General features: G+C 38.9%; 1 protein-coding gene across 1 annotated transcript in view; it reads right to left on the reverse strand.

The window, feature by feature from the left end:
- TRPM5 (transient receptor potential cation channel subfamily M member 5) overlaps positions 1–25,983 on the reverse strand; it is a 52,411-nt gene extending 26,428 nt beyond the window's left edge. Inside the window, exons 1-14 of the mRNA XM_032212833.1 lie at positions 25,885–25,983; positions 24,104–24,154; positions 17,627–17,697; positions 15,975–16,125; positions 14,925–15,105; positions 12,932–13,098; positions 12,560–12,731; positions 11,463–11,527; positions 10,617–10,808; positions 9,630–9,732; positions 8,717–8,835; positions 7,157–7,507; positions 4,838–4,969; positions 393–516 (exon numbers count right to left, since the gene is read on the reverse strand). Of these exons, the coding sequence (XP_032068724.1) occupies positions 393–516; positions 4,838–4,969; positions 7,157–7,507; positions 8,717–8,835; positions 9,630–9,732; positions 10,617–10,808; positions 11,463–11,527; positions 12,560–12,731; positions 12,932–13,098; positions 14,925–15,105; positions 15,975–16,125; positions 17,627–17,697; positions 24,104–24,154; positions 25,885–25,983 (1,978 nt within the window). The remainder of the gene's footprint in view (positions 1–392; positions 517–4,837; positions 4,970–7,156; positions 7,508–8,716; positions 8,836–9,629; positions 9,733–10,616; positions 10,809–11,462; positions 11,528–12,559; positions 12,732–12,931; positions 13,099–14,924; positions 15,106–15,974; positions 16,126–17,626; positions 17,698–24,103; positions 24,155–25,884) is intronic.
- Between the last annotated feature and the right edge of the window lie 656 nt (positions 25,984–26,639).

Genomic DNA, 26,639 nt, shown 5'->3' on the forward strand with positions numbered 1-26,639 from the left:
GGACTATAACATGCTATTTTATTTAGCAACACTCTTACTAACCAATAAAGGTTATGAAAATATATAATCATGGCAGGATAGAGTGGAAGACAGGAAATAATCTCCCCAGATTGTCTTCTGAAAATTGTTTTTGGACTTGCCATCTCCACCATCTTAAAGTTATTTATTAAACAGAGAAGCACCACTTGGCAGCTTTGAAGAAGCATGATATGTTTCTTGTTTGACAATAAGGTATTCATTGACGTTCTTTTGTTGTAATCCTTAGCATCAGTCTAAAGAATTTTACCATTTGGAGCACTGATACAGTATACCAATCCTGATTGTAAGAAGGGAAATTGCCCAGACTGTGACCTCTACGGGCATGAATCTCTGGGCAGGCTACATCTACCTACCCACTGCAAGCTGTTCATATTTTGCTTCTTTCATTCTGCGCACCACCTCTGCCTCGGTTTCCAGGTGGGACATCTCTCGTACTATTTGACAAGCAGCTAGAGCTGCAGCAACTCCTTCTGGACCCTGAAGAAGAAAACATATAGAACTACTCAAATGCTGTATTTCCCAAATCCAGTCAAGCATATAAAATGTCTGGCCCAAGGCCACCAAGGTGATTTTGTGCCTAAGGCAGGACTGGAATTTAAGGTGTCCCAATTTGTAGCCTGATGCTTTAACCACTTCTAAAGGCTCCCATATAGCACATGCTTACATTCAGCAGAGTGAACTTGGTCGAGAGCTGGAAAGGGAAGGTGGGCCCCATAATGAAAATTTCATAAATGCTTTCAGCTTGAAATGATCATAATCAAAGACATTTCAGTTTGACAAAGTTGAATTTCGCATTTTTCAAAGGCTGCCTCCAAAGCACATCTTCCTTGTATGAGAAGAAGTAGAGTAAAAAGCATAAGGATTTGGGCCCAGTCAGCCTTGCGATATTAAACCCTCATGCTATACAAGACTCATGCCAAGGAGAAAAGTTACAGGAGGCTGTGGTTAAATCAGCCAAATAAAGAACAACGAGAAAAACATAAGCTCTGCTATATCAGGCCAAGATATACTATTCTACTTTAATTTTGCTTCTCATCATGGCCAACTAAACACTATTGGGATTTTTCTGGACAATTAATCAGGTTAAATGTTATTTAAACTGCTATAAGTGACTTAAGCCTCATGCACCTCCTCCTAAAATATTGAGGCAGAAAGAAAGAGGCCCTAAAATCATCTACTAGCATTTGTAGCTTTTAAAGGCTTTGCTACATGAAATAAATCCTGATAGTCAGAGCACATCTTCTCTCCCATTTAGCACTATGTAGAACATTGCTCAGTGTTTAGGATGCCTGAGATATAGTTTTGCTGGCATGGGGTTTTTAAAACCAGTTGCCACCAGAAAGAACTATTCTCAAATTGTTCTCAGTGGATTCTTTTTACTGCACTGTCCCATTATGATTCAAAAGTGCTATTTAGAAAGGCATTTAGTTTAATTATTTTCAACCACAATTTCAAAGACGAAATTACAAGAACATTCAACTTTTTGTTTCTTTTCAAAGACTCTCTCGGAGATTTATTCTTCTGCTGTAAATCTAAACTCTTGTTGGCTGTTGCTGAGACATGACAGAAGCCCCCAAGCTTTGCAAAAAAAAGAAAAAAACATGTCTGAAAAATACTGGCAGGATAGGACTTCTGTTTTTGGTTTTGTGTATGCTGTGTCTGGCTTTTTTGTTTTGTTTTTGACTAAAGGAAACAATGTGTTTAAACCTTTACCCTTAGCTGTGCAGAAACAGAAATACCACAAGATTTCCTGCTTGGCTGTGAAATCACCAAGAGGCATTCTCAGGTTATTTTTACAAAGAAGTGAAGTTTTTAATCTAGTTAGTTAAGTAGCCAGGTTGCTACACTATGGCCCTTGAGAGAAGACAGTATCTCAAGAATTGTGTGTGTGTGTGTGTGTGTGTGTGTGCGCGAGAGAGAGAGAGAGAGAGAGAGAGAGAGAGAGAGAGAGAGAGGGAAGGAGGGAGGGAGGGAGGGAGGGAGGAGGAGGAGGAGGAGGAGGAGGAGGAGGAAGATTTTGTGTCTTTCCTTAGTCTAAATAGGGCCATTCCACCATTTATTCATTTGTTTTATTGATTTCAAGTTTTTTTAAAAAAATTATTTATTTGTATCCTACCTTTATTATTTTTATTATTTATTATTTAATTTTTAATTAATTAACTAATTTTATTATTTATTTTACATTATTATTATTATTATGAATTGTATCACAGCGGCCAGTTGTTTCGCCGGATTTTGCATTGATTATTAATCGGGCCCCACCCAGGGGCCTAGGACGTCATAACGTATTTTCGTAACATGCGTGCGGATCCAAGCAGTGCGGCTTTTTGCATTTGACTGATGGTGATTTTGTCAATTTTTAACTGTTTTAAATGTAATTCCAGTGCTTTTGGAAGAGCACCCAATGTGCCAATTACTACTGGAATTACCACTGCTAGTTTGTACCATAGTCGTTGAATTTCGATTTTTAAGTCCTGGTATTTTGCAATTTTTTCATGTTCCTTCTCGGCGACCCTGCTATCACCTGGTATTGCTATGTCTATGATTGTGACCTTATTTTTCTCAACCAGTGTGATGTCTGGTGTATTATGCGTCAGTATTTTGTCCGTTTGTATACGGAAATCCCAAAAGATCTTGACCATCTGATTTTCGGTGACTTTTTCAGGCTGATGTTCCCACCAGTTTGTTGCTGTTTTAATATTATAATTTTTGCACAAATTCCAATGGATCATTTGTGCTACTGAATTGTGCCGCAATTTATAATCAGTCTGGGCGATTTTTTTTACAGCAGCTGAGTATGTGATCAACAGTTTCATCAGCTTCTTTGCAAAGTCTGCATTTGGCATCATCAGAGGATTTTTCGATTTTGGCCTTAATGGCATTTGTGCGGATAGCTTGTTCTTGCACAGCCAGGATTAGTGACTCTGTTTCTTTCTTTAATGTACCTGTTGTTAACCATAACCAAGTTTGTTCACTGTCCACTTTATCTTTTATTTTTCCCAGAAATTGGCCATGCAGTGCTTTGTTCTGCCAACTCTCCATTCTTGATTTTATCACATCTTTTCTGTATTCTTGTTTCGTCTGTTGGGCCTTCAGTAGATTTTTGTTCCTTACTTCGATTAATAGATGTTCTTGATTTTCTTTTAAATAGTCAGCCAGTGCATGTTTTTCTTCTTCAACTGTTTGCTTCACTTATAATAATCCTCTGCCACCTGATTTTTGGGGCAGGTATAATCTATCAGTATCATCACGTGGATCTAAACTGTAGTGCATTGTCATTAGTTTCCTGGTTTTTCGGTCCAAAATGTCCAAATCAGCTTGTGTCCAGTTAAATATACCAGCTGTGTATCTTATAACTGGTATTGCCCAGGTATTTATGGCCTTGATTGTATTTCCACCATTCAATTTAGATTTCAAAATTTTCCTAACTCTGTTGGTGTACTCTCGCCTGACAATAGTTTTTACTTCTCCATGCTTGATATTATCTAACTGCAGAATGCCTAAGTATTTGTAGGCTTCATTTTCATTGCATTTAATTAGTTGGCCATTGGGCATTTCAATTCCCTCACATGCAGTGATTTTGCCCCTTTTTATGGATACAGTGGCACATTTTTCCATGCCAAATTGCATTGAAATATCGGTGCTGAATACTCGGACTATGTATACAAGTGTATCACAGCAGCCAAGTTTTTTCACTGCCCACAATATTATTATTATTATTATTATTATTATTATTATTATGTTGTTGTTGTTATTTGATTAATCTTTGGTGAGATTCTCAGCCTTTGGGGCTGGTTGGTAGCTCAACAGCTCGAGTCCTAACCAAGGACCTAGGAACTGTTAAGGTAATGTTGTTGTTGTTGTTGTTGTTGTTATTGTTATCATCAAAATGTCAAACTAATCAACTTCCTACTTTTTTCCCCTTAATAACATCTATGTGAATTGGGTTGGGCTGAGAGAGAATGACTGGCCCAAACTCCCACAGCTGACTTTCATGGCTACAGTGGTACTTGATCTCATGGTCTCCTGCTTTCTGTCCTGGTGCCATAACTGCCACTTGGTCTGTGGCTTGCAGCAAAAACATCACCAACAATATACAAATAGGATAGAAAAATATCAATAAATGATTAAGTCCTTTAGAGATCCTCTGGCAGTCCCTGATCAAATTTGTGGTTAATCTATATTTTGGGTGGTGTTGATATCTTCTTTTCCATTGGTTCAAATAAAGCATAGTGATTGAAGTACATGTGTGGGTTTATCAAAAATACATTCACTGTAACAAATAATTGCATGACATTGTTCCCATACTGTTTATAAATTGTTTTTAGGCAGGATGACACAGAGTAAAATTGGTTCAGCCAGCCAAAGAACTTGAAAGAATTGTGTTTTGATTTTAAACATATTAAGGTTTTTCAACCATGACATTTTATATATTGCAATTTTACAACGTTCTTGTTTTTCATTTGCAGAGTTTGTAAAAGTTATGGACTGTCTTCTAAAAAGTTATCCCAAAAAGCAAGCTGTAAATCAATGTTTAGATTGAATGTTTACAAAGCAGTTATATGGTCTTCAAAGGAAAATATAGAGTGGAATATGTTCAAAGTCCACAGATAAGAAACAGAGCTGCATAATATTCTTTTGTGCTTATTTGGTTGTTCCCTCTAAAATTATTGCCTAACTGTAAATGTTGAAATATTTTCATGGACAGACATCACAATTGCCTTTTAAGTCAAATGCACACACAGAAACATATATACACACAGAGAGAAGGATGAATTATCTGCTTCTTGAAGCTTACCATGGCCCAGAAGAGGTGCGCCATCTCGTGCCGGTTTTGAAGTACTGCCCATAAAAATAAATCTCTCCAAGGATTTCCACTTTTCTGATGCATATCAAAGATGGTTGGGAACTTTCTGGCTTTTGTCTTGTCCTAAATAAATCAATAATTTACCACTTCAAAAACAATCTTTTTAATCTAAGATGCCACAGCTGGCTTGTTGTAAGCATGTAATTCTAATAGTAAATTAACTTTGGCTTTTACACAATTTTTCTAAACAGAAATTCTCTGTTCTTGAGCAATCCTTGATTAGAAACCAGGTATACAATAAACTTCTGTTATCCTTTTACCTGAATTTTTTGGCCATTCTCATTAAATAATTTCCCCCAAATGGGATGGGGGGGGACATTTTGGTAAAACGAGAATAGGTAACTTGACATATAACATGCCTCTCCAGATGCTATAGTTATAGAGACAAACCAGATGCCCCTGAATGTTTGATGATTCTTTACATTGCAATGGATTTCTAATATAATTGGGTATCGGTTACAAATCTCACACTGCATTTCTATCTGCACCAAAATTAACACATGCACACACATACACACATCTCCTGACTCTGTTAAAGTTGTTGTTGGCAGGATTGTGAGACAATTCATTCCATTAAACTAAGACAGTTGCTGTATCCTAAATGAATAGGAATTGGTATCGGAACATCCTGCATGGGATGGCAAATAGTGGAAATTAACTGCAAAACCTATCTTTTTGGAACATTGGATTCTATTTTGGGCTGGCAAAAACAAAAGCAGTTCCCACCAGGCATCAATTTATTACTTTTATTAAAATTCAAGCAAGCTTCCAGAAGCCTAAGCCTAAGTGAGAACAAACTATTCTTCCATCTCTTATTTCAGGCACACACACCCCAAATATTTCAGCACTGAAATTCAGAGGGATGATTCAAAGGTTATTGCTGTTCACTGATGATATGGTGGGCCCTCAGTAAAGGTGTTGTGATATGTATATATTTGCATAACTGAGAACAAGTCTTCCTGATGCATTCTCTTCTCTGTGTAGTATTTTCAGCTTCATCTCAGAAGCAATAGCTTGGGGAAAAAATGTCAAGAGACTATGAGCAAATAGTATGGAAGGCAAAACAGTCCTGTTAAGTAGAAGGGCACAGGTGGTGTTTTAATCTTTACTTCCGATGTAAATGTCTACGGGTGGGATTCTAACAGTTCAGACCAGTTCAGGCAAACTTGTAGCTCTGACTGTCAGCTGGGCCCACTCACCCATCCCTGCACTATACTCACCTAAATTCCCTTTTCTGAAGCCCAGCTAATCAGCGGGACAGAATGGATTGTCGTGCCTCAGCTGTCTTCCTTCCCATTAGTAATGCGGAAGGTGATTTCTTTTTATACTGTGCACATGTGCAAAGCACATGCTCGGCGAACCAGTTGTTAAACCAGTAGGATCCCACCCCTGGAAGTGTCACAGTACTTTTTGAAGCCTATTTAGGTTAAGATACATTTTATTAGTTCAGTTTTCCACTACCTGCCTGCTTATGGTATTCGGCCAAAGACATTGAGTTGGGTGGGGTGCAATATAGATCAATGCACCTGGGCATGTGACTGCCATGGCTCATTAGTCTACATATTCTGGCTGCTGGACCTCACAAGGATTTCCCAGCAAGAAGCAGCATCATGCATACAACTGCTCTTTTCAAAACCAATGCTGTATTGTGTTACGCCATACAGAATAAATTGAGTTGGGTAGCATACAAGTTCACTAAATTATTACTATAACTTCTCAGGGAACTTGGCACTAGAAGCTGGCCTTGAAAAAAGGATTTCAAGGTCTGTCTGGGACTGTATCTACTGAGGTTCCTTTGAATATGCCACTCTGCCATCACATCAGTGGTGGGTTCTAGATCCTGTTGCAACTGGTATGGTTGCAATGGGGCCCCACATCCTCCACATGAATGCATGCACCACACGCATGCATCCTACCTTCCAGCGATGCTTCAGCTAGCCTCTGTGACACTCGAACTGCTCAGCAGAGCATTGCACAGGTGCTGTACGCACCATGTGCTTAAGCACTGAAGAGTTTAAAGACAGGTAAGGACAATGGGCAGGCAGGTGGGCCCTCCAGAGCACCGTACCAGAATGGTACCCAGTGCTCCGGGCACCCACCGCTATGCCCGTACCGGGGTGTACCGCCTGCAACCCACCACTGCATCACATGCTTTTTGGTTCTGAAAGTATTGAAGTTATGCCTTGGAGTTCTAAGACCTCAAAAAGTAGTGTGTTCATCATTAAACACAACCTGTATTAAAAAACTCACCACTTTCTTCTTTCCTCCAGATTTTTGGTCATGGTAAAAGCCTTTGCAAGCATCGTGTAGAAAATCTTTCAGTACCCTGGAAACTTCATGAAGAGTGAAGAGAGGACACACATCCACCACTTCTTTGTGATGTTGTCCACTCATTCCAGCCAAAGTAAGTCTGTTTTCTTCATGTTTTTTAAGTAGAAGCATATAGAGGAGAGACTTTGGGGAAATGTTACAGTACAGGCTCTGAAGACGGCCGTATGTTAGGAAGTCATATATGTTGGCCCCATTATCAATGAACAATTTCACGAACTCTGGCTTATCATTCACCAGGGCATCCATCAACACTTCCTCTAAATCACATGACTAGAATAATAACAAATGCAAAAGAACCAACATTATAATATTGCTAGATATTACAATTAGGATATTATAATTATCATCCTTTCCAACATATTATGCTTCATGGAAACCAAAAGACTATAAGAAATTATTTTATGCAACAAATTATGCTCTCTGAACTACGAGCTATAACTGGACAGGTACAAGAATGCAAGAAAAATAATCCTCTGTCCAACTTTTCAATCTACCATGCAAGAAAAAATGTTCAGTGAAAAAGCTTATCAACTAGATATGTACTACCATACAAAAGTGTGTATTAATGATGTAACATGGAGAGAGAATTCCATATTACAGGTGACTACACAGTCCTCAAGGCAACGACTTATAATGCGTCTTGAACAGTGGTGGGTTGCAGGTGGTACGCCTCAGTAAGTACTGTAGCCAGCCCGGAGCACCGGATACCGTTCTGGTATAGTGTTCCGGGGGGCCCACCTGACCGACTGAGCACCTTACCAGAGTTTAAAGGCTTCTGTGCTTCCGCGCAGGTGCATGGCACATACAGTCCCTGCGTGATGCTCCACGGAGCAGCTGGAGCACCGCAGAGGTGCTTGAACGCATGCGTGCACTGTGCGCATCCATGAAGATGCTGCTGGCCCCATCCTAACTGTACCGGTTGGAATGGGATTTGCAACCCACCACTGGTCTTGAGAAACCTCACTACATGATTTATATATATACACATTCACCCACAGATGATTAAGTAGAGGATTTGAATCCTCATCTGATTACATTAACTATATGGAGTATCCTGTATCTCCTGGGTGAAATACTCCAATATGTATCAATTAGTACAGCAGCCCCCAACCTTTTGGGCACCAGGGACCGGTACCGTGGAGAGTGGATGGACTGAAGGGGTGTGGTTTCATGTGGTCACTGCATCCCACGGATGGGGCTTCGCTTGTTTGTGGGGCCTGGTTTTTGGCGTACTGTAGTCTGGTGCCGGTCCATGGACCATGGATTGGGGACCCCTGAATTAGTATATCTAGCAAAATGCCTTAGAGCCATTACAGAAAATTTCCCAATGGATATCAAAGACATTAAAACGTAGGTGGACTCATTATGCAGTCATTCCAGTTCATAGATTCCCAGTTCAAAATTTGGAAGCATACGATAGAAACTTTGCCGAAACTTCATAAAATAATTGAAAAGTATGTTTTTAAAAGAAGGATATACCGTCCACTCCACATCTCCATTGAATATTTCACTTTTAGCGATGTCCACTCTATTCCAAGCCACAGCCAGCTTGAGTTCATCCAGATATTCTTGGGCTTCCTGACTATGACTTTTACAAGCTGTCACAAACATAAAAGCAGAATAAAACAGTGGAGGCTTACTCAGATTTCATAAATTACTGCCAAATAAACATACACAACTTTGAAACCACAATCTTTCCAGGAAATAATGTACATTGTGTTATACATTTTTATCTAATTTGTTTTGGTTTGCGTACTGTTTCAGGTGTCCTTCATGGGGTAGGTGTTTAATTCTTTCAGAAAAAGTAGTGATTTAATTAAACCAGAGAAGCAATCTGTTAATATGTAAAGGTGTTCAGCTAATCTCAACCTTCTTGTTCTATGTGGATGATTTATATATTACAAAATGTGATTATACAGGGGGGAAAAGGTTACCCTTAAAAAAAACCAGAACCAGATGTGAGCATGTGCTTTTTCCCAATTCCAAGTATGAATTTGTAGCACACATTGTCCAACTTTACTTTTATGCTGCTGCAACATAAACACATGATATAACAGATAGTCATCTAATTAACCACTGCGTGGAAGCACGTAAAGACTTGATCAATACATAATCAATTAATCAATCATGGGAATGCTCATGGCTCTTTTTGAATATAAAAATGGTTATGTCACTTTCCGATCTCAGCAAACCTTTGATTTGCAATCGTTTTTAAAATAGTAGCTTAATATTTTTGAAGCTTAAATTGGAATTGGTTTGTGAAATTGATGGATTTCTTCCTGCGTGATTCGCTGTTCGGATTATGTTTAAGGTAAGAAATTTTGCACATCAAGCCAGTGAGATTTTCGTTTGTGTTTTAACAAACAAAGAACATTGATTAAAAGTATGTTACCTTTAACCAGGGCTTTCAAAATAACTGTATCCAATTCTTCTGAACCTTCTTGTTCAAAGTCATGTATAGTTAGAAGCTGCTCCTGGGTGATTATACTCTGGATCTAAAGGGTTAAAGCAGACAACTGGTTTCCAACAGTGAAAATTACGGATTATTCATGCTTTGATGATATTACATGCCAAGGGTTATGAGAGGCAAAATAAAGAAAGCCATGGTCTCTGGGGCCCACTTAAAAGAAGAATAAATACTAGCCTCCTCTGGAAATACTCAGGGCATGTAAATGAACCAAGCTCTTTGAAGTTTACTATAATTACTTCCAAAATTAAACTCTTTTAATATGTTCTGCTTAGAGCTGCCTTTAAATCTAGTTCAGAAAGCTGTTGCCCAGATGCTTGGGGAAAATAAGCAGTTAGTCTGCAGTCAGTTAGATGAGCAAGTTGATAATGGGCTAGGTCACCTGATGGACTGCCTACACAAGTAATGGTGAACTTAGGACATGTATGTCAAAGGTGACACACCAGAACATTTGGGTTGACATGCCAATGTTCACAAACACCTGACAACAACGATTCTCTAAAGTATGCCCCATTCTTATGTGATTAGGCAGCACCACAAAGGGATGGGCTTTCACAGGGTCCCCGGACCTTCCCCCATGCCATAGTGGAAGGTCATAGAGAGACCCCAATTTTTCTTTTTCGCTCATTTTCATATGTTGATACTGAGCAGCATTTTACCTTATGTTCTTTTAAGGCTGTTATATTTTACCTTTATAGGATGGTTTAATTGATATATTTTATAATCTGTATATTTCTTAAAATATAATGTCTTGGGCATGTTTGTTTGTTTTTCTTGAAAAGTCATATGTTTAGGGGAGAGGTGGTAGATTTGAGATAGACAGATAGACAGAAGGCATAGGTGAAATGGAGATGTTCCCAAAATATTTTGACAGTCCTTTAATGTATTTGATGCCCTAAGAAATTAACTTACCATTTCAGTCCAATGAACAATGTCATTCCAAGTGAAATGTTCTGTGGGGAACTTCTGTTTTAATTGCTTTTCTACTACCTGTGGCACAATTAAGTGTGGCTCACTCATCAGTGCAGCTAAGATATCGGCTATACCACCAGATCCAGCCAAAATAAGACAAGGGATAAAGTTTTTCAACCCCTTGAAAATTCGCTATTGAAACAAAAACAAATAGAGTCATATACTGCATTTTCAGACAAAAGAAAACCACGTAATTGTATACAGATCTATTCATTGAATTCAGTCAGTGGAACTTATATCAAACTCAGTCAGGTTGCAGCAGGGGCTGATCTGGTGAGGAATTTGGAAGGGAGACTAGGAAATTGCAGAGCTGCAGGCTAGACTGAAAGTTTTTCAAAATCCCACTGAAGACAATGGCAAACAATTTATGAAGATCAGATCAAACATTAAATGAAGTAAACTTTAAAAGAAAAAAAAAGGGATTCCAATGATAATCCCTGAAAAAACTTGGACACCTTGTGCTGATGCTCAGCCAAGACTAATATTATTAAGCCTATATAACATTTCCAGTACTCTGTATTTAAACAGCTTCTAGACAGCTATCTTGATCAACATAACCATCTTTATTTCTTCCTCTTCCCATTATTTCACCTAACTAAATAAGGAACTGAAAAATGTTCTGGTCTCTTGTTTTGTGAAATTCTAACTGGACTTTATCCAGGAATTGTGTCACTTTTAAACAGTCCACCCACTTAGGTCCCTGTGTTCAGAGTCCTCTGTTTCTTGCCAGCACTAGAATCTTTGCATAATTAGAATTCTTATGACAACAAAAATTTCATGTCTTACCTCAAGAATGTGAGGTCTTCCATTCACAAGTAAACAGAGAACTGGGATTTCAATGCTACCTGTTCCTGAGTTAATATATTATAAAATATGCAATAAATCTCTCACAAAATTCAAAATATATATATTTACTAATTCAGCTGATTATTTGTTTCTAATCAGTTTATGCCCAATATCATCTCTACTTGACCATGCTACAAAATAGCAGAAAGACCTAAAATATATTTGTAGGGATCACACATCACTTTAAGTTCTAATTGATTTTGTTGAGTTTGGTTTAGTAAGGGAGATAGATATGTGTGGGTGAGAGAGAGAGGAGGGGGAAGAGAGGGGGGAAGGAGGGAGGGAGGGAGAGGGGGAATATCCAAGCATGAGCAGTGATGGGCTCCTCTAAGATTCAATGCCCAAGGATAACATGTGCTGATGCTTAGCAAAGACCAAATTCATTAAGAAACTAATATTACTTTAAAAAACTATATTTTGAGACAAAATGGCATTTTATGAAATGTCTAATGCAAGCATTTGCTTTTTATGCTGCTACCACATACAATATATACAGTGGTGGGTTTCAATTTATTTTACTACCGGTTCACTTGTGCGCTCGCTCATGCGCTCGCACAAAAGCATCTGGGCAGGTGGGCGGAGCTTCTTGCTGCCACCACTACCGGTTTGACAGATCTGAAGCAAACTGGCAGAAACCCACCTCTGAGTATATATCTTCCCTTCTTGTGTCCCTTCTTATCTCTTTAACTTCTTCATACATATAAAACAGTTAAATTTTGCATGTGGATTACTGCATTCTCTGTTACGAGCAAACAATCATATAGACTTATATGTTTATGGAGCATATGAGCACACACTCACAGCGTTAATGAATATTTTTCTAAACCAAAGAAATTATACAGTATTAGCCGCCAAATTTGCATTATCTATGAATTTGTCTTATTGATTTCAATGATTACATTCTAATTAAAGTAAATCAGACTCTGTCCCATCATTAAGCAACAATAACCCCCTGGAAATGTCAGACATCCAAATGGTGCCCAAATGGCAAATAACAACCTTTCTTGACTACTTTTTTTTTTGAGAAGGGAACTTACCTCCGTAGCTAGTATGCTGCTCTGAAATATATTTCTCCAAGGCGAGTTGCAGTTTTGTTGTCCCATCTGGCTCACTCTCTTCCACCAAAATGAAATGGGAATGGTGATTGTCAAGGGAATACAAAGGCCCTTGGACGTTATTATCAGTTTTGTTGTTTATAAGAATGTCATTCTATGAAAAAGAAGACATCACTTACCACACAAAATCAAATGATTATTCTGGACCATGTCTGTTTAATATGATTAAATCATAGGTTGCATGTAATCATTTTTATCAAATGAAAGACTTCTTAGCAAGTTCCCAGAACATTACATGGTCTTAGGTATTCTCTATAAATGTTTTCCATTCTTTTGTCAATGAAAAGAGGGTACCTTGACATTTTCCAGAAGATCTCTGTGCTGTATTTTCTCCAGGGAAGTTATTCCTATTGCAACTACTTTCACTGTAGACGAAGAACTTGTCAACATATGATCTTGGACTGCTTGCCCAATGTGTTTTGTTATTCCAACATGCAAACCACTTGTAAAAATCCAGGCACCTGAAATGATTTATTTTTCAGCCTTGATATTAGATAAGAACTAAAGACATGGAGCAATGCCTAATCTGGGTTCAGGGATTAAATCTAGAGTTTGGGACAGAGCTTCATCTAATATGAATCATTCTAGGGATAGCCTAGTTTAATTCAAACCAAAGCCAGAGAAACAACTCTATTCTCCCATAGATTAACACTGGAAAATTGAAAATAGTTATGTAAGGAAAATGCTTCCAAATGACAATCAATCAAAATTAAACCTTACAACTTGGCTAAGATGTTGAGATTGTAAAGCCTGCGAACCTAAAAATGAGCTACTTGCTTCTAAGTATCCTACTCTGTCTCTGTCTCTGTCTCTCTGTCTCTCTCTGTGTCTTTTCTTGACTTTACTGTATATAACAAGCAATTTGAATCTTCAGGGAAGAATTTAGCCAATTACATATTTGTTAGCTACAAATAAGAGAAAATTCAATCTCACTCTTCCAGAATAACGATGCAAAAAACAGGTGTTTTTTGATAAATAATGATAGTAGCAGCAGCAGCAGAGGGTGCCATACAGATAGTGGTTTAGGGATCCCCATTTGATGGAGCCAGAGCGTCTGATCCACCATATTCCCATGTGTTTGCATGTACAAATACCCATTTCACTATAAGCTACGCACCATTTTTCTCTGGCAGAGAATGAATTTTCATGTGGGGATGAAGAGTACCAAATTTCATTGAAATTGATGCACAGGTCTTTGAATGAAGCTCTTTTTTAAAAGTACCTATAAACATGTAAATGCTCTGAGACAGAATGTGATCAAATATATTGCAATAGTAGCTGTTTTGCTGGGAAACAACTTTCATCAAGTTTCAGACCTATATGATCAAAGAGGCTGCATAAAAAGATGTGTAAAAGAAATGAAGATGTTACTTCCTGAATGTAGCAAAGCTGACTGTTGAGGATTGCAGCACAGATATAAGGGACATATTTGCCAGTTTAGACCAGGACAGCTAGGAGAGAGACAGCTAAGAAGTCATTATATGGCTTCTCTTATCAGAGACAGAATGAAGGAAGCAGAGTGAAATCATGGACAAAATGATAAAATAAGGTTGTTTACTTGTGTCCAAGGATTTCACTACTAACCAAGTGTCAGGCCTCCAGTCATATTCCTTTAGGATATTTTGCCTGCCACACTCTCTCTTATTTTATTATGCTGTTCCATTAGTCGGGTAATTGGGAGGGGGAATAGTAAGGAATAGAATTGTAGAATGTGTTGTCGTCAAAACAAAATATTCCTTTCTAGAAACCCAAAGTCATTCTTTGTCTCTGTACCTCTGCACCTGACTGGAACTAGATGGGAGGAAATGCCAGTGTGGCAATGGAAGATTGGACCATGTGATGGACTTGTGGGTGTAGGGGCAATATCATGAAATTTCAACTGCGTGGAAAACCCAGGAAGCTTTCAGATTCGGGTTTCCCACAGATGTGCCAACTCTCTTAATAAATTGGAACTTAGAGCAATGCTTTGCCTTGGACTCTGATTTAATTTTGGATGTTATTTGGAACGCTGACACCAAGATTATAAAGGTAACTCTGCTTGAATCTTTTCGTGCTCTTTAAAAAAGAAATTAAAAGACTTCTAAGTGAAATAATCCAATTTCTAATAGGTTTGAGTCTTCTCAGAAAATTTACCAAATTGAATCAACAAAAGCTGAAAAGTTTTAAGCTTCTCGATATATTTTAATATGTAAAGTCTTTTGGAAATTTGGTCCTTTAGAGTCTTATTGAACAAGGTGTTAAAGACAATGCTGTTTTTTTTTCAGGAACAAAACAAAACAAAACAAACCTGTGCTTTGGGCAGCCTTAACCAATCCTTTCCTCAATTTATCACGTAACCAAGGTTTCACCTGAAAGTGTTCTTCTTCTCCAACAAAAGAGACAACCAGATTGGGAGCAGGAAGGTTCCACTTGTTACTCATGAGGTCAAATATAACTCCAGGATGGATGGCACATGGAACCTTAAGAAACTATAATCAAGAAAAGGGCATTCAGACAAAACACATGAAAAAACAATAGGATTGTAGAAACCAGAAGCCAACTTCTGTCTCACATGTAAATGTAACTAGTGGATTATGGGCATTTTTAATGGGGTTAGCGTCTAATATTTTGTAATCATGACTGTGAGACTAGGAAAGAACACAAAGGACTATTTTAAATAAGAAGAACTTGGGAGCAACCGTGCTGTGTATCTACTTCATGCCTCTTCATTCTATCCCTTTGAAAAATGGCAGACTCTGTAGAAACCATTCTGATGGCTTCCAAGTAGGTATGTTGTCTTTTCAGTTCCCAGAATTCCCCAACTGCAAGGCTAAAGGCTGAGATCACACCAGCTGGGAATTCCAGGAGTTGATCCAGCACAAGCTGAATCACACACCAGATTAAAGAAGGCATTCAAGTAGATGTATATGGAAACACCAAGTAGCATATTATATTTTTAATCAGTATCCCCATAGATCCTTCATCAAAGATAATAATTGATTTGCAGTCTTCCACATCATGGTTGTCCCAAAGGTGCTTTTTCAAGAGACAACTGGATTTCCTGTTTGTCTTTGAAGACATTTCACTTCTCCTCCAAGAAGCTTATTTAACTCTTTAGAAAAGAACCAGAAAGTCCAGTTTTTCCTCTTGAAAAAGCACCTTTGGGATTCCCTTTGTTTTCTGAGATTGCTATTGAATGTCGGTCTCTTCCATGAACAAGAGCACCCTGAATGAGCTCAAATCATGAGCATTGACACAAAATATTGCTTAAGGATCTCTTTTAGAAAGATTCAGTGACAATATAGAATAGCAATAATATTCTACTGAATATTGATAATGCTTATAGGTTTTGTGGTACCTTTCCCTGTTTCTTTCCAGTAGCCAAGAAGTCAATTTCTCCAATACAATATGGTAATTCCATTCTACTTGCTTTTTCTTCATCACTGCACACTTTATTCTGTGTATTCTCCTTCCGGAATACTGCAGAAATATTGTCCTGACCCAATTCTCTGCAAAAAGAATGAGTTGAACCACTCAACTTTATACCAAATTGTAATTGGACATTTTTTTCAATACAGTACTATTTTTTAAAATAAATGTAATTGTAGGAACAATAGAAATGGTTTGCAAAGTTTCTAGATTATTGATCTAAGTGTACATAAGGATGCTTAGGGTAAAATTGAGCTTGGTTGAAATTTGGCAAAAATATATGATATTGATTTTATCACAAGTAGATAATGTTACATGTGACATAAGTTGTAGGCTAGTAACCTAGTGTACTTTCTTCTCCTCTTGCCAAGCATTGTGAGAAATTCTCAGTTAATCAAACCCATGATGAACAGCAGAGCTTGGTAGCTATTGATCCATCCGATGACAATAATTGTGTACAGAATATTGAAACTTGGAAAATAAGAAGAGTAAATTAAGTTAAAATGTATGTGAGAGAGATTTGTTTTCCAGCCATGTTGTTATGTGAGAACTGATTATTGCCAGAGAAAAACAACAATAAATTTAATATAATAGGGATGCGGTACCTGAAAAAGGTGCCAGGTAATACAAGAAGATATAGAGTCAAGAATGAATGGGTGTTCTTTATTACAGTTCTTCTATTATCCAAAATAAGAACATAACAACACCAAAGAAACATCATCAAGCTCTGGGGTCATTGAGGTCATCAGTAAACTAGTAATACCATTTGCAGACTCTATAAGCCACAGTGATAGTGGGTGGAAGAGGGATGTGACACAATGAAAGAAAAGTACCACAAGATAGTTAGTGAATTGTTCTGACCCCCTTCGTTCCCCACCAAAGCACACTCTGAGCCAGAGATAAATTACGACATTTAATTAACAAACAGGTCCTTAGCAGCAACCCAGCACAGACAAGCTTGGGCAGCAATAAACACAGATAAGGCTTGGCAGCAATCAGCCTTCCAAGCTCATACAAAGTTCTCCGACATTAGATTCTGTGTTGACTTCTGCAAAGAGGGGTGTGTGCGCAAGTAGCTTTTTATAGTCTGGAGAGGAGCTGATGCCTATTAGCTCTTCTATGGCGTGCATCCAGGAACAACTCACTACTGGCTTCCGGCTCACTCTCCCTTGTCTCCTCCCCACTGGTCCAAGGCTCAGGTGCCTCCTGGTGGCCAACCAGCCTCTCTGCACCCTGCTCAGACTCGGAACTCTGTCCAGGGTCCTCCACATCCTCCAGAGCCGATTCATAGGGCCCCTCACTGTTGGAGTCTGGTGGCAGCTCCAACGGCTCCTGCTGGGCCACAACAGTGAACTATACTGATGTAAACTTCATTTAGCTTTCCTTCCCCCCCCTCCTGCTACTCTACATTTAATTTCTTTCTTCCAGTACCTTACAGCCCCTTCTGTATTTTGTATACTGTAGTGTTTCTAAAAGGGAATTGCAAGAGAGATGATGTATACATATATGTATTGATGTGTACAGAACTATATCACTGTTGCTTTATTATTACTTTCTCTCAAATCATTTAAAAACACTTACACTTTATTCCCCAGGACCAACTGTTCATTTGAGATGCTTTCTCTTCTTTTAAGGGTTTGGAAAACAAACATCTAGGGAAAAGAGAAAAATCAAGTTGTAGCAGCTTAAAATGTTGGGACAATTATTATTCCACAGTATAAAAAGGATCTGGCTACCGGGGAAATGGACACCTGTAATAGAATAAGTTTTTTCTCTATGCAGCAAATTCAGTGGTGGGATTCAAATAATTTAACAACCGGTTCTCTGCCTTAATGATTTCTTCCAACAACCAGTTCACCAAACTGCTCAGAAAGTTAACAAACAGTTTTCCTGAAGTGCTGTGAACTGGCTGAGTCCCACCACTGAGCAAATTCCCTCTCCATGTAGGTTCTCATACCTTCCCACCACACCCAAAAAGTTTGGAGATCTAAGGTATATAGCTAATCTGATTCATGACGCTAAAGTAGAAAGAGAGAGAAAGCTTCCAATTATTTTATTGTAGCAAATTTTAATCCACTTTTTGTTAAATATATTCCCAAAGTGAAAATTACTATGTGCAGTCTTATGCACATGTAATTGAAAATTCCTAAATCTGTCTGTCAACTCCTAAATCTCTCTCCCTATCATTTATCTATACATACATACAGTGACGTGCGGTGAGGTTTATGGCTGGTGAGGCAAAAAGAAAGAAAGTGGCTTTTGCCCACCCTGCAGCTATGTCCAATATAGAGGTGGGACACCTCTATGTCAGACAGAAGCGGCGGGGCGCTTTCTTTTGGCTTTTGCCCTGCGGGGCAGGCAAAAGCCGAAAGAAAGCAACCCACCGCTTCTGTCTGACATAGAGGCATCCCGCGCCCTGCAGCTATGTCCGACCCAGCTGCAGGGCGTGGGACGACTCTATGTCAGACAGAAGCAGTGGGGCGCTTTCTTTCAGCTTTTGCCCTGTGGGGTGGGCAAAAGCCGAAAGAAAGCGCCCCGCCACTTCTGTCCTGCAGGGAGGGCAAAAGCCGAAAGAAAGCGCCCCGCCACTTCTGTCCTGTGGGGCAGGCAAAAGCTGAAAGAAAACTCCCTGCTGTTTCTGTCTGACATAGAGGGGCACGGGGCGCCTCTATGTCGGACATAGCGCCGGGGCATCCAAAAGCCCTGCCACTATGTCCAAAAGCCCTGCCGCTATGTCCAACATAAAAAAAGTGCCAGCCCACATGCCAGCAGAGGTGGGTAAAACAAACAAACACACACACACACACACACACACACCCAAATTACTTACAATAATACAATTACTTACAAATTACATTTACATTTTGAATTCCTCCCCCTCCCTCCGACCCACATACCTTTTCCAGCTGTTTCACAGAGGATTTCAACTCTACTCTTGTCTGCCATGATGAAAATGTGAAAATGTAAAAGGAAAAAGGCAAGAGATGCTGAGGTCAGGCTGGGTTAGCTGCTGCCAGAGTCTCCAATGGATGACTCTGCTTAACTGTTTAAAAAAGCCTCTTAAAAAGTGCCCTCTACAGGAGGAGGCAAGAGAACCAAGTGCCTCATCTACATAAGGAATTTTTCACCTTTCAAGCCTTGCTTAACTCTGCTCGAGTGATCATAAAGATAGACTAAATGAGGCACGTGGTTCTCCCGCCTCCTCCTGTAGAGGGCACTTTTTAGAGGCTTTTTTAAACAGTTAAGCACTAAGTAGAGTATCCATGTGACTCTGGCAGCAACTACCTCAGCCTTTTTCCTTTTACATTTTCTTTTCTTTTCAGGATGACAGTGGTGAGGCCCTGCCTCCCCTGCCTCCCCTGACTGCAAGTCACTGCATACATACATGCATGCATGCATGCATGTATACATACATACATACATACATACATACATACATGGCTGCATGCATGCAGGAATACATACATACATAATCATGTACTTTAAGTGTTTATGGAGATTCTTAGTCATTCAGGTTGTAGTTGTCCCAAAGGTGCTTTATCAAGAGGCAACTGGACTTTCTGGTTTTTCTTTGAAGATGTTTTGCTTCTCATGGATGAGAAACACAAAGAAAGTCCAGTTCCCTCGTGAAAAAAAAGCACCTTTGGGATGTACATCAAGTGTGGCACTTCAAAAATCACTGAACTATATCTCCAGTATTCACACTGGCATTCAATGATTGATGGCTCTGTAACTTCTGGAAGGTCATTGGCTTACTAATTTAGGTCTATGACAATTAAAACATTGAATTCTAACTCCCATCCTGTTCATGAGAACCCAAATACATTAATAAATTGGATCCTGGCTCAGTCATACTAAACCTACGGTAATACAAATGCCCTGAAATGAATGGAAAGCACTTTTAACACTGTTGTATCTTCTTTTAAGTCCCATTGATTTCATGGCTCTGTCTTATAAAAGACTGTTTGGATCCATGCTCTTGAGAAGGAGGAATCTGGCTGCTTTTTTAAAAACCCCACAATGTCAGTAACAAATGTTCAGCTGACAATCTATATGCATGAATGTTGCTCCATAAGCGTCAACTTAATGTCTGATTTAACTCTCAGGCTTTCTTCTCTTCATCTCCCACTACCCAACACCTCTTTATTTGGGCAACATATGCTTATAAAATGGTTAAGAATTACAATGTTATTTTGTAAAACTGAAGATCTGAACAGAAGAACGAAAAGGAAGTCAAAATTATGAGGACGACTCCCAGCCACATCGTTGTTTTAAGTAAATTGCAGATAAATTAACCAAGAAGGCTAGAAGAAGCCAAAGAAGATGACTAATTCTTATGATGAGGATTTATTATATAAACACATATAAATAGTGTGGCCATCTATTGAGACTCTGAAATTTCAACCCTGAGGCAATGGATTTTACTGTCTTCTGGAGAGCTTTTAAATTATGCCTTTGAATTATTTATGTGTCCAATAAACTAAACACCTTAAGATTCCAACGATTGCCTTCCAAATGAGTAAGCACCCTGGACTTTTTTATTGCTCTGAAAAGTAGAAAGGGTGGAACTGCATTTCAAGCCAGAGGTAGTTATATTCTAACATGTTTGGGTAGGGTAAGGTATTGTACTGGATTTTAATTAAAGGTAAAATAGGAATAACATGGCGTTCTGCACAAATGACAGACGGCACCAAATGATGGTGGATTTCAATCACAAGCTTTATTTAAACACATACCGGTGGTTCCTTATTTTTATTTTTGTAGATTGCATAAACGTTTTTCCTCTCTAGGGAGAAATAAATCAACAGTGTTTCTGATGTAGGGAACTAGAGACTACACAAATACAGAGATGGCCAAATAACTAGTTAAACATTTCTGAAAGATGTAAGTAAAGTGACACTAGCATTCTTGGCAGGCAGGTTTATAAGTTGGCCTTTGAAGGAGCTTTTTGTTGTTTTTGTCCTTGTGTTGCTTTTCTCCTAAACCGATAGCTGTTGAGAGCTTGCCATAATCCTTGCCTATATTTAACCCATGCTCTGACGAGCCTTTGGTGATAATCATATGATTCAAAATAAAGCAAATCACAAATGAATACTTAAGATACAAGCAAAATCAGGGCCAAAAAAGTGAAGCAAGATTTTCCACTAAGTCAATATGTTAACATTTACTAAGCAATGTTAATGTTAGCATGTTGACTTAAGAGAAAGGAAAAACCACTCCCCTCTGAACCTGAATCTATGTTGATTGATGTATCCGAAGCAAAGACTTTAGCCCTATAAATTATATGTATGGTACAGTTCACAATATAGAACTTATGTTTTTTCTACTAAAAAAAAAACAACCATAGCTTTGTGAGAAGATGTAGCTCACAGGAGCAATCTCAATATTAACATTGCTGTTTCCACTTTTCATTTGTGTACTGCATGGCAGCATTGAACAGCACCTGATCAGGTGCTGATAATGTTGATAAATGGAAAGTAAATTACTTTCTATTTAACTTATTTTTAAAAAATGTTTTTCCTGGTAGCTGCATTTATATTTATTTCCCCTTTCCTTGAGTCAGCAAGAAAACTATGGCAAAGTAAATTGTACTGCCTTGATTACTAAATCCTATTCTGCCTCAGTTAACAAGATAAGGGAATGTTGTTGTTCTTAACAGTTTTAATATAGAAGAAGTTAAAGAAAGTGATTGCTGTGTTCCAGGGGTGGGTTTCTGCCAGTTCTAACCTCTTCTATAGAAAAGGTTCCACAAATCTACAGTGCCGTTTAGAACCGGTTCCAGCTCCCCCCTCCCCCGCCCATCCCCACATCATCAAGATGAAGAGCGAGAGGAGGAACTCTGGGAGTTGAAGTCCACAAGTCTTAAAGCTGTCAAGTTTGAACAACCCAGAGTTTTTTTTCTAAAGGTTTAGGGGTGCGAGGGTCTTGTAACTTGATAGCTTTAAGACTTGCGTGCTTCAAATGCCAGAGTTTCTGAGCTAACATTTTGGTTGCTAAGCAAGAGCGTTGTTAAGTGAGTTTCACCACATTTTACAAGTTGGCCACACTCACCTAGTCACATGGCCAGCAAGCCACTCCCACCCATCACTTGGCTGGCAAGCAACTCCCACCCGGTCACATGGCCTGCAAGCTACTCCCACAAAGCAGGCCACACTTACAGAAGAGGTTCTAAAAATTTTTGAAACCCACCACTGCTGTGTTCCCATGGCTTTGAATGCCCTTCTACTACATCTTAGCAATAAGTGGGAAAATATCAACTCTCTTTAAAGTAGAATGCAGCAAGACTGGTAGAATATTGATGGATGGCTATGTAGGTGCCTATACAATTTGAATATCTGGAAGTTCTTGTTATCTAAAAATGTAGCTAGGGACAGGATGGCCACATTTTTTCTCTATCCTTCCACTTTGTTTCACTAACTTCTAACTATCATGCCTCAAAAAGTGTACTTGAAAACTGTAAAGCTTTCATATATTTTCAAAAATGTCTGCTGCCTAAGTCTATGAATTTCAGTTCCTAGGAAAGTATTGTATTTCAGTTGCAGATAAGACCTGAAAAGCTTTTTTGGGTGCCAGGTTGCTGGAAATTACTGTGGGCTCTTTCTTATTCTCACAATCGGAAGAACTTCAGATGAGCAACCTTTGATGAGGGTGGGTGAGTAGAATTAATGATTGTCTGAATATGTGCACAATTCAAACTTTAATATAGTTAACCTTTCCTAAGTTATCAGAGGTGACTACTTTAATAAATAATATGTCCGAAGAGCTTTCATTTTCATTGGATATGTGGAATCTTGTTGTGGATAGGCTGTTAAAGAAGCAAACTGGTAACCAAGTCAAGTGTGCAGAAAGTCAGAGATTCACAGAATTAGAAACTCATAGAAGGATACATCTTCCTGAGGAATGTTAAGTCTGAGTTTCCACAGCCAAATCTAGCAAGGTTGCATCATTATCTGGGCCATTTTGACTCGCCAACCACCTACGTGGGCATCATTGAGTCAAAGAATGGGCAGTCTACTGTTGGAAACTTCAAGCAGGGAGCTGGGAAACCTATGGCTGAAAACCTCCTGCAAGAGATAGATGAAGTTGGCTGATAGGACTTCTAACAATCAGCAACTCTCTGAGCTCATAGGGAAGTTTTAGGATTCCCCCCTCCTTCCAAGATTTGTTTCCTCTGCAGACCCATCTCACTTTTGAACCTGAGCTTTTTTGTTATTGTTACTGTTTGTTTCTCTTATCACAACAAATGTGGTTCTTTTCTGCTTTCAGAGACTTATCTTTCTGATGGCGAACAAAATTCTGAGCTCTTTTCCGTAATTACATTTTTGGGAGGTAAAGGTTCCCTTCGCACATATATGCTACTCATTCCTGACACTAGGGGGGTGCGCATCTCCATTACAAAGCCGAAGAGCCTGCGCTGTTCAAAAACATCTCCGTAGTTATGTGGCCGGTATGAATAAACGCCAAAGGCGCACGGAACACTCTGACCTTCCTACCAAAGGTGGTCCCTATTTTTCTACTTGCATTTTTACATGCTTTCAAACTGCTAGGTTGGCATATAGATAGAGAAGAATAAAAGGCTATATACAATTGAATAAAAACATCTAAAACTTCAGTCACCCTACATGCCACAAAAATCAATCAATCAAACGTGATTTGCGGTGTTTTCTACATTCTCCTGGATGGGGCCCTTAGCCTGGGAAAGATATTAACGGTGTCCCTCTGATCATGCCAATCAACCAAGCTGTGGCAATGAACTTCAGTTAGTGCAATGTCAATATATCTATATAATATAAATCTATAATATATCTTTTTCTACAGTATAGGTAATCAGCTTTTACTGTAAGCGGACTATAAAAGGACTCAGATTTCAATGATTTCCCCCCATTTTAAAAACAAAGCAGAGGAACAAGGTTTGTCATCTCAATGTGTGCAGTGTTTCTTCTTTATGCAAAAGAGTATTTCATTTGTATATATACTTCCTCTTCAGACTTGCTTATGAAATATTTCTCTATAGCACTCCAATGTCATTGTAGTTATCTCCCTCTTCCTGGTTCTCACATCCATTTTTCCAACATCCCAAGTGAAAGTATTTTTATGGAAGTTAATGACCTATAGGGAAAATACATGCTATCATTATTATTCATTAGTTAGGCCTTATAGCATGGGCTGTTGTTGTTTTTTATTCAAAAGAGTCAGTGTGTGCTTTAAAAAAAGCCTTCCTTGCAGAACTCACATGCACAATTAAAATATTATAAGGAAAGGCGTTCTTTCACATATTTGGGTCCCAGGTTCTTATTGGTTTTAAAACTAAAAATTAGCCTACTGAACTGGGTTGAGAGGCAAATGTATAAGAACAGGTAGTCCTTGGGTTACAGCCATTCATTTAATGACCATTCAAAGTTAAAACAACATTGAAAAGGTGACAGGAACATTTTTCACACTTATGATTACCAGGTCACGTGATCAAAATTTGGGTGCTTGGCAACTGGTTCACCTTTATGACCTTTGCAGGATGATCGGATCACCTTTTGAAACCTTCTACAAGCAAAATCAATGGGGAAGCCAGATTCACTTAACAGCTGTGTTACTACCTTAACAACTGCACCGATTCACTTAACGATTATGCCAAGAAAGTTTGTAAAATTGGGCAAAACTCCGTTAACAACTGTCTTGCTTGTCCACAGAAATTTGGGGCTCCACTGTGATCATACGTCAAGAACCACCTGTAGTATAACACTTTTTTTTTTTTTGCAATGCTATTTAGAAGCAGTCATTGTTGTGAAATCAGCCAAGACTATAAAGAGTTCTGCAAACCACAATATCTCCCTGGATCCACAATGACAAAGCAGTTCTTCCAGGAAACATTCAGCTTTGTGCTTGTTACCAGTAAGGCTCTCAATCTAAAGTTGAGTTTCCCTTGAACTGAGTCTGACTTGATGGACATGTTCTCTGCAGAGGTGGTATTCAGCAGGTTCTGACCAGTTCTGGAGAACTGGTAGTGGAAATTTTGAGTGGTTCGGAGAACCGGTAAATACCACCTCTGACTGGCCCAACCCCATCTATTCTCTGTCTGTCGAGTCCCAGCTGACCGGGAGGAAATGGGAATTTGCAGTAACCTTCCCCTGGACTGGGCAGGGAATGGAGATTTTACAGTATCCTTCCCCTGTGATGCCCACCAAGCCACACCCACCAAGCCACACCCACCAAGCCACGCCAAGCCCATCAAGCCACATCCACAGAACCAATAGTAAAAAAAATGTGACTCCCACCATCGTTTCCCTGGGTGACAATCTGTGATGAGCTTTTCTAAGGCATTTTCACAAACTCTTCAGTAACTGAATTACAAAGGAAAGGAATGCCGCAGCATTGGGGGCGCTCACAAAAATACAACCCCTGTGTATATAAAGCAAATGTTAAATCATCAAAAAGGAAAGGCTGGGCTAAGATCCAATAAGAGAAAAATGGGATGCTGCTGAGAAGAACAAGGAAGAAGGTGAGGGAAGGAACTTGAATAAGACCAAATGTGGAAGAATTTAAAAATTCAGAGGCTGCGGCTGATAACTGAAAAACTGGAACAAACAGGTCTGAGAAGGAAAAATATATGCAAGTGAAATCTGAAGGGAAGTATAATAGGGAAAAAAAAACTAGTACTTGAGAGGAAAAAAGAGGGAAAGATAATGTTAAAATCTCCAAACCAGGCATGTTTGCATAAGGCCACAGACATTAATTTTCACCGATTATATAAATGTCTCTAGTTCTGTATTCTGTAATTGTCCAACTTCTACATCCTCTCTATTTTCAGTTTCCTCACTCTTTTGACATTTAATCAGGTGACCTACACTTCCATATACTTCTTTTGTGCGGTAGAGTTCAGGATCTAAGGCACATTGTTGTGCTAAAGCAACAATAGTCAAATAGCAACCTTTTGTATAAGGCATTGAGTTGCTGCTCTTAGAAACGACGAGGCCAAGTGGGTTTACAGTATTTGCATTGGGATATTTTTACTCCACACCTAAGTAAGCAAACATAAAATATTTTTAAAAGAGAATCATGCCCACATTTTTCCCTAGTGAAATAGATAGCTAAGGCTATCTGTGAGGGCTTGGCTGGTCTTGATCCTTGCTCTCCTCAATTCTTCAGGAGCATCAGAAAATATTCTGCTTGTCCATCACCACCGAGGGAGCCCAGCCAAATGATGGCCCACTGATTGCTTGCAGAATTTTAAGTGAGAATGAATAGTCTTCTCTCAAGATCCAGAGTACAGAGTTTCCAAAAAAGGGCAAGGGAATGTAGTAAACATTAGTTTGGAAAATAGCTGCTCTTCACATGGAGCTTTTCAAATGTGATGGGAGAATGGAGTTCAGGCTTGGTACCTGTACTGGAATGCCAGAGGGATTCTTGTTTCATTTAGGGTTTAGGAGCTAACTGTCATTGACCTCCCATTCTGCAAGCTACAATCAAACAATTTGGGCCAAATTAATTCCTTCATGGACAACTAACAAAACATGGGATTGTTCAGGCTGAGAGTTCTGAAAAGGGCAACATTTAAGGCTGATTTCATTTTTCACCTATCTTGGATATTTGTTAGAAAGTT

Source organism: Thamnophis elegans, chromosome 1, assembly GCF_009769535.1.
Source record: "Thamnophis elegans isolate rThaEle1 chromosome 1, rThaEle1.pri, whole genome shotgun sequence".
In the NCBI taxonomy this organism is placed as follows: domain Eukaryota; kingdom Metazoa; phylum Chordata; class Lepidosauria; order Squamata; family Colubridae; genus Thamnophis; species Thamnophis elegans.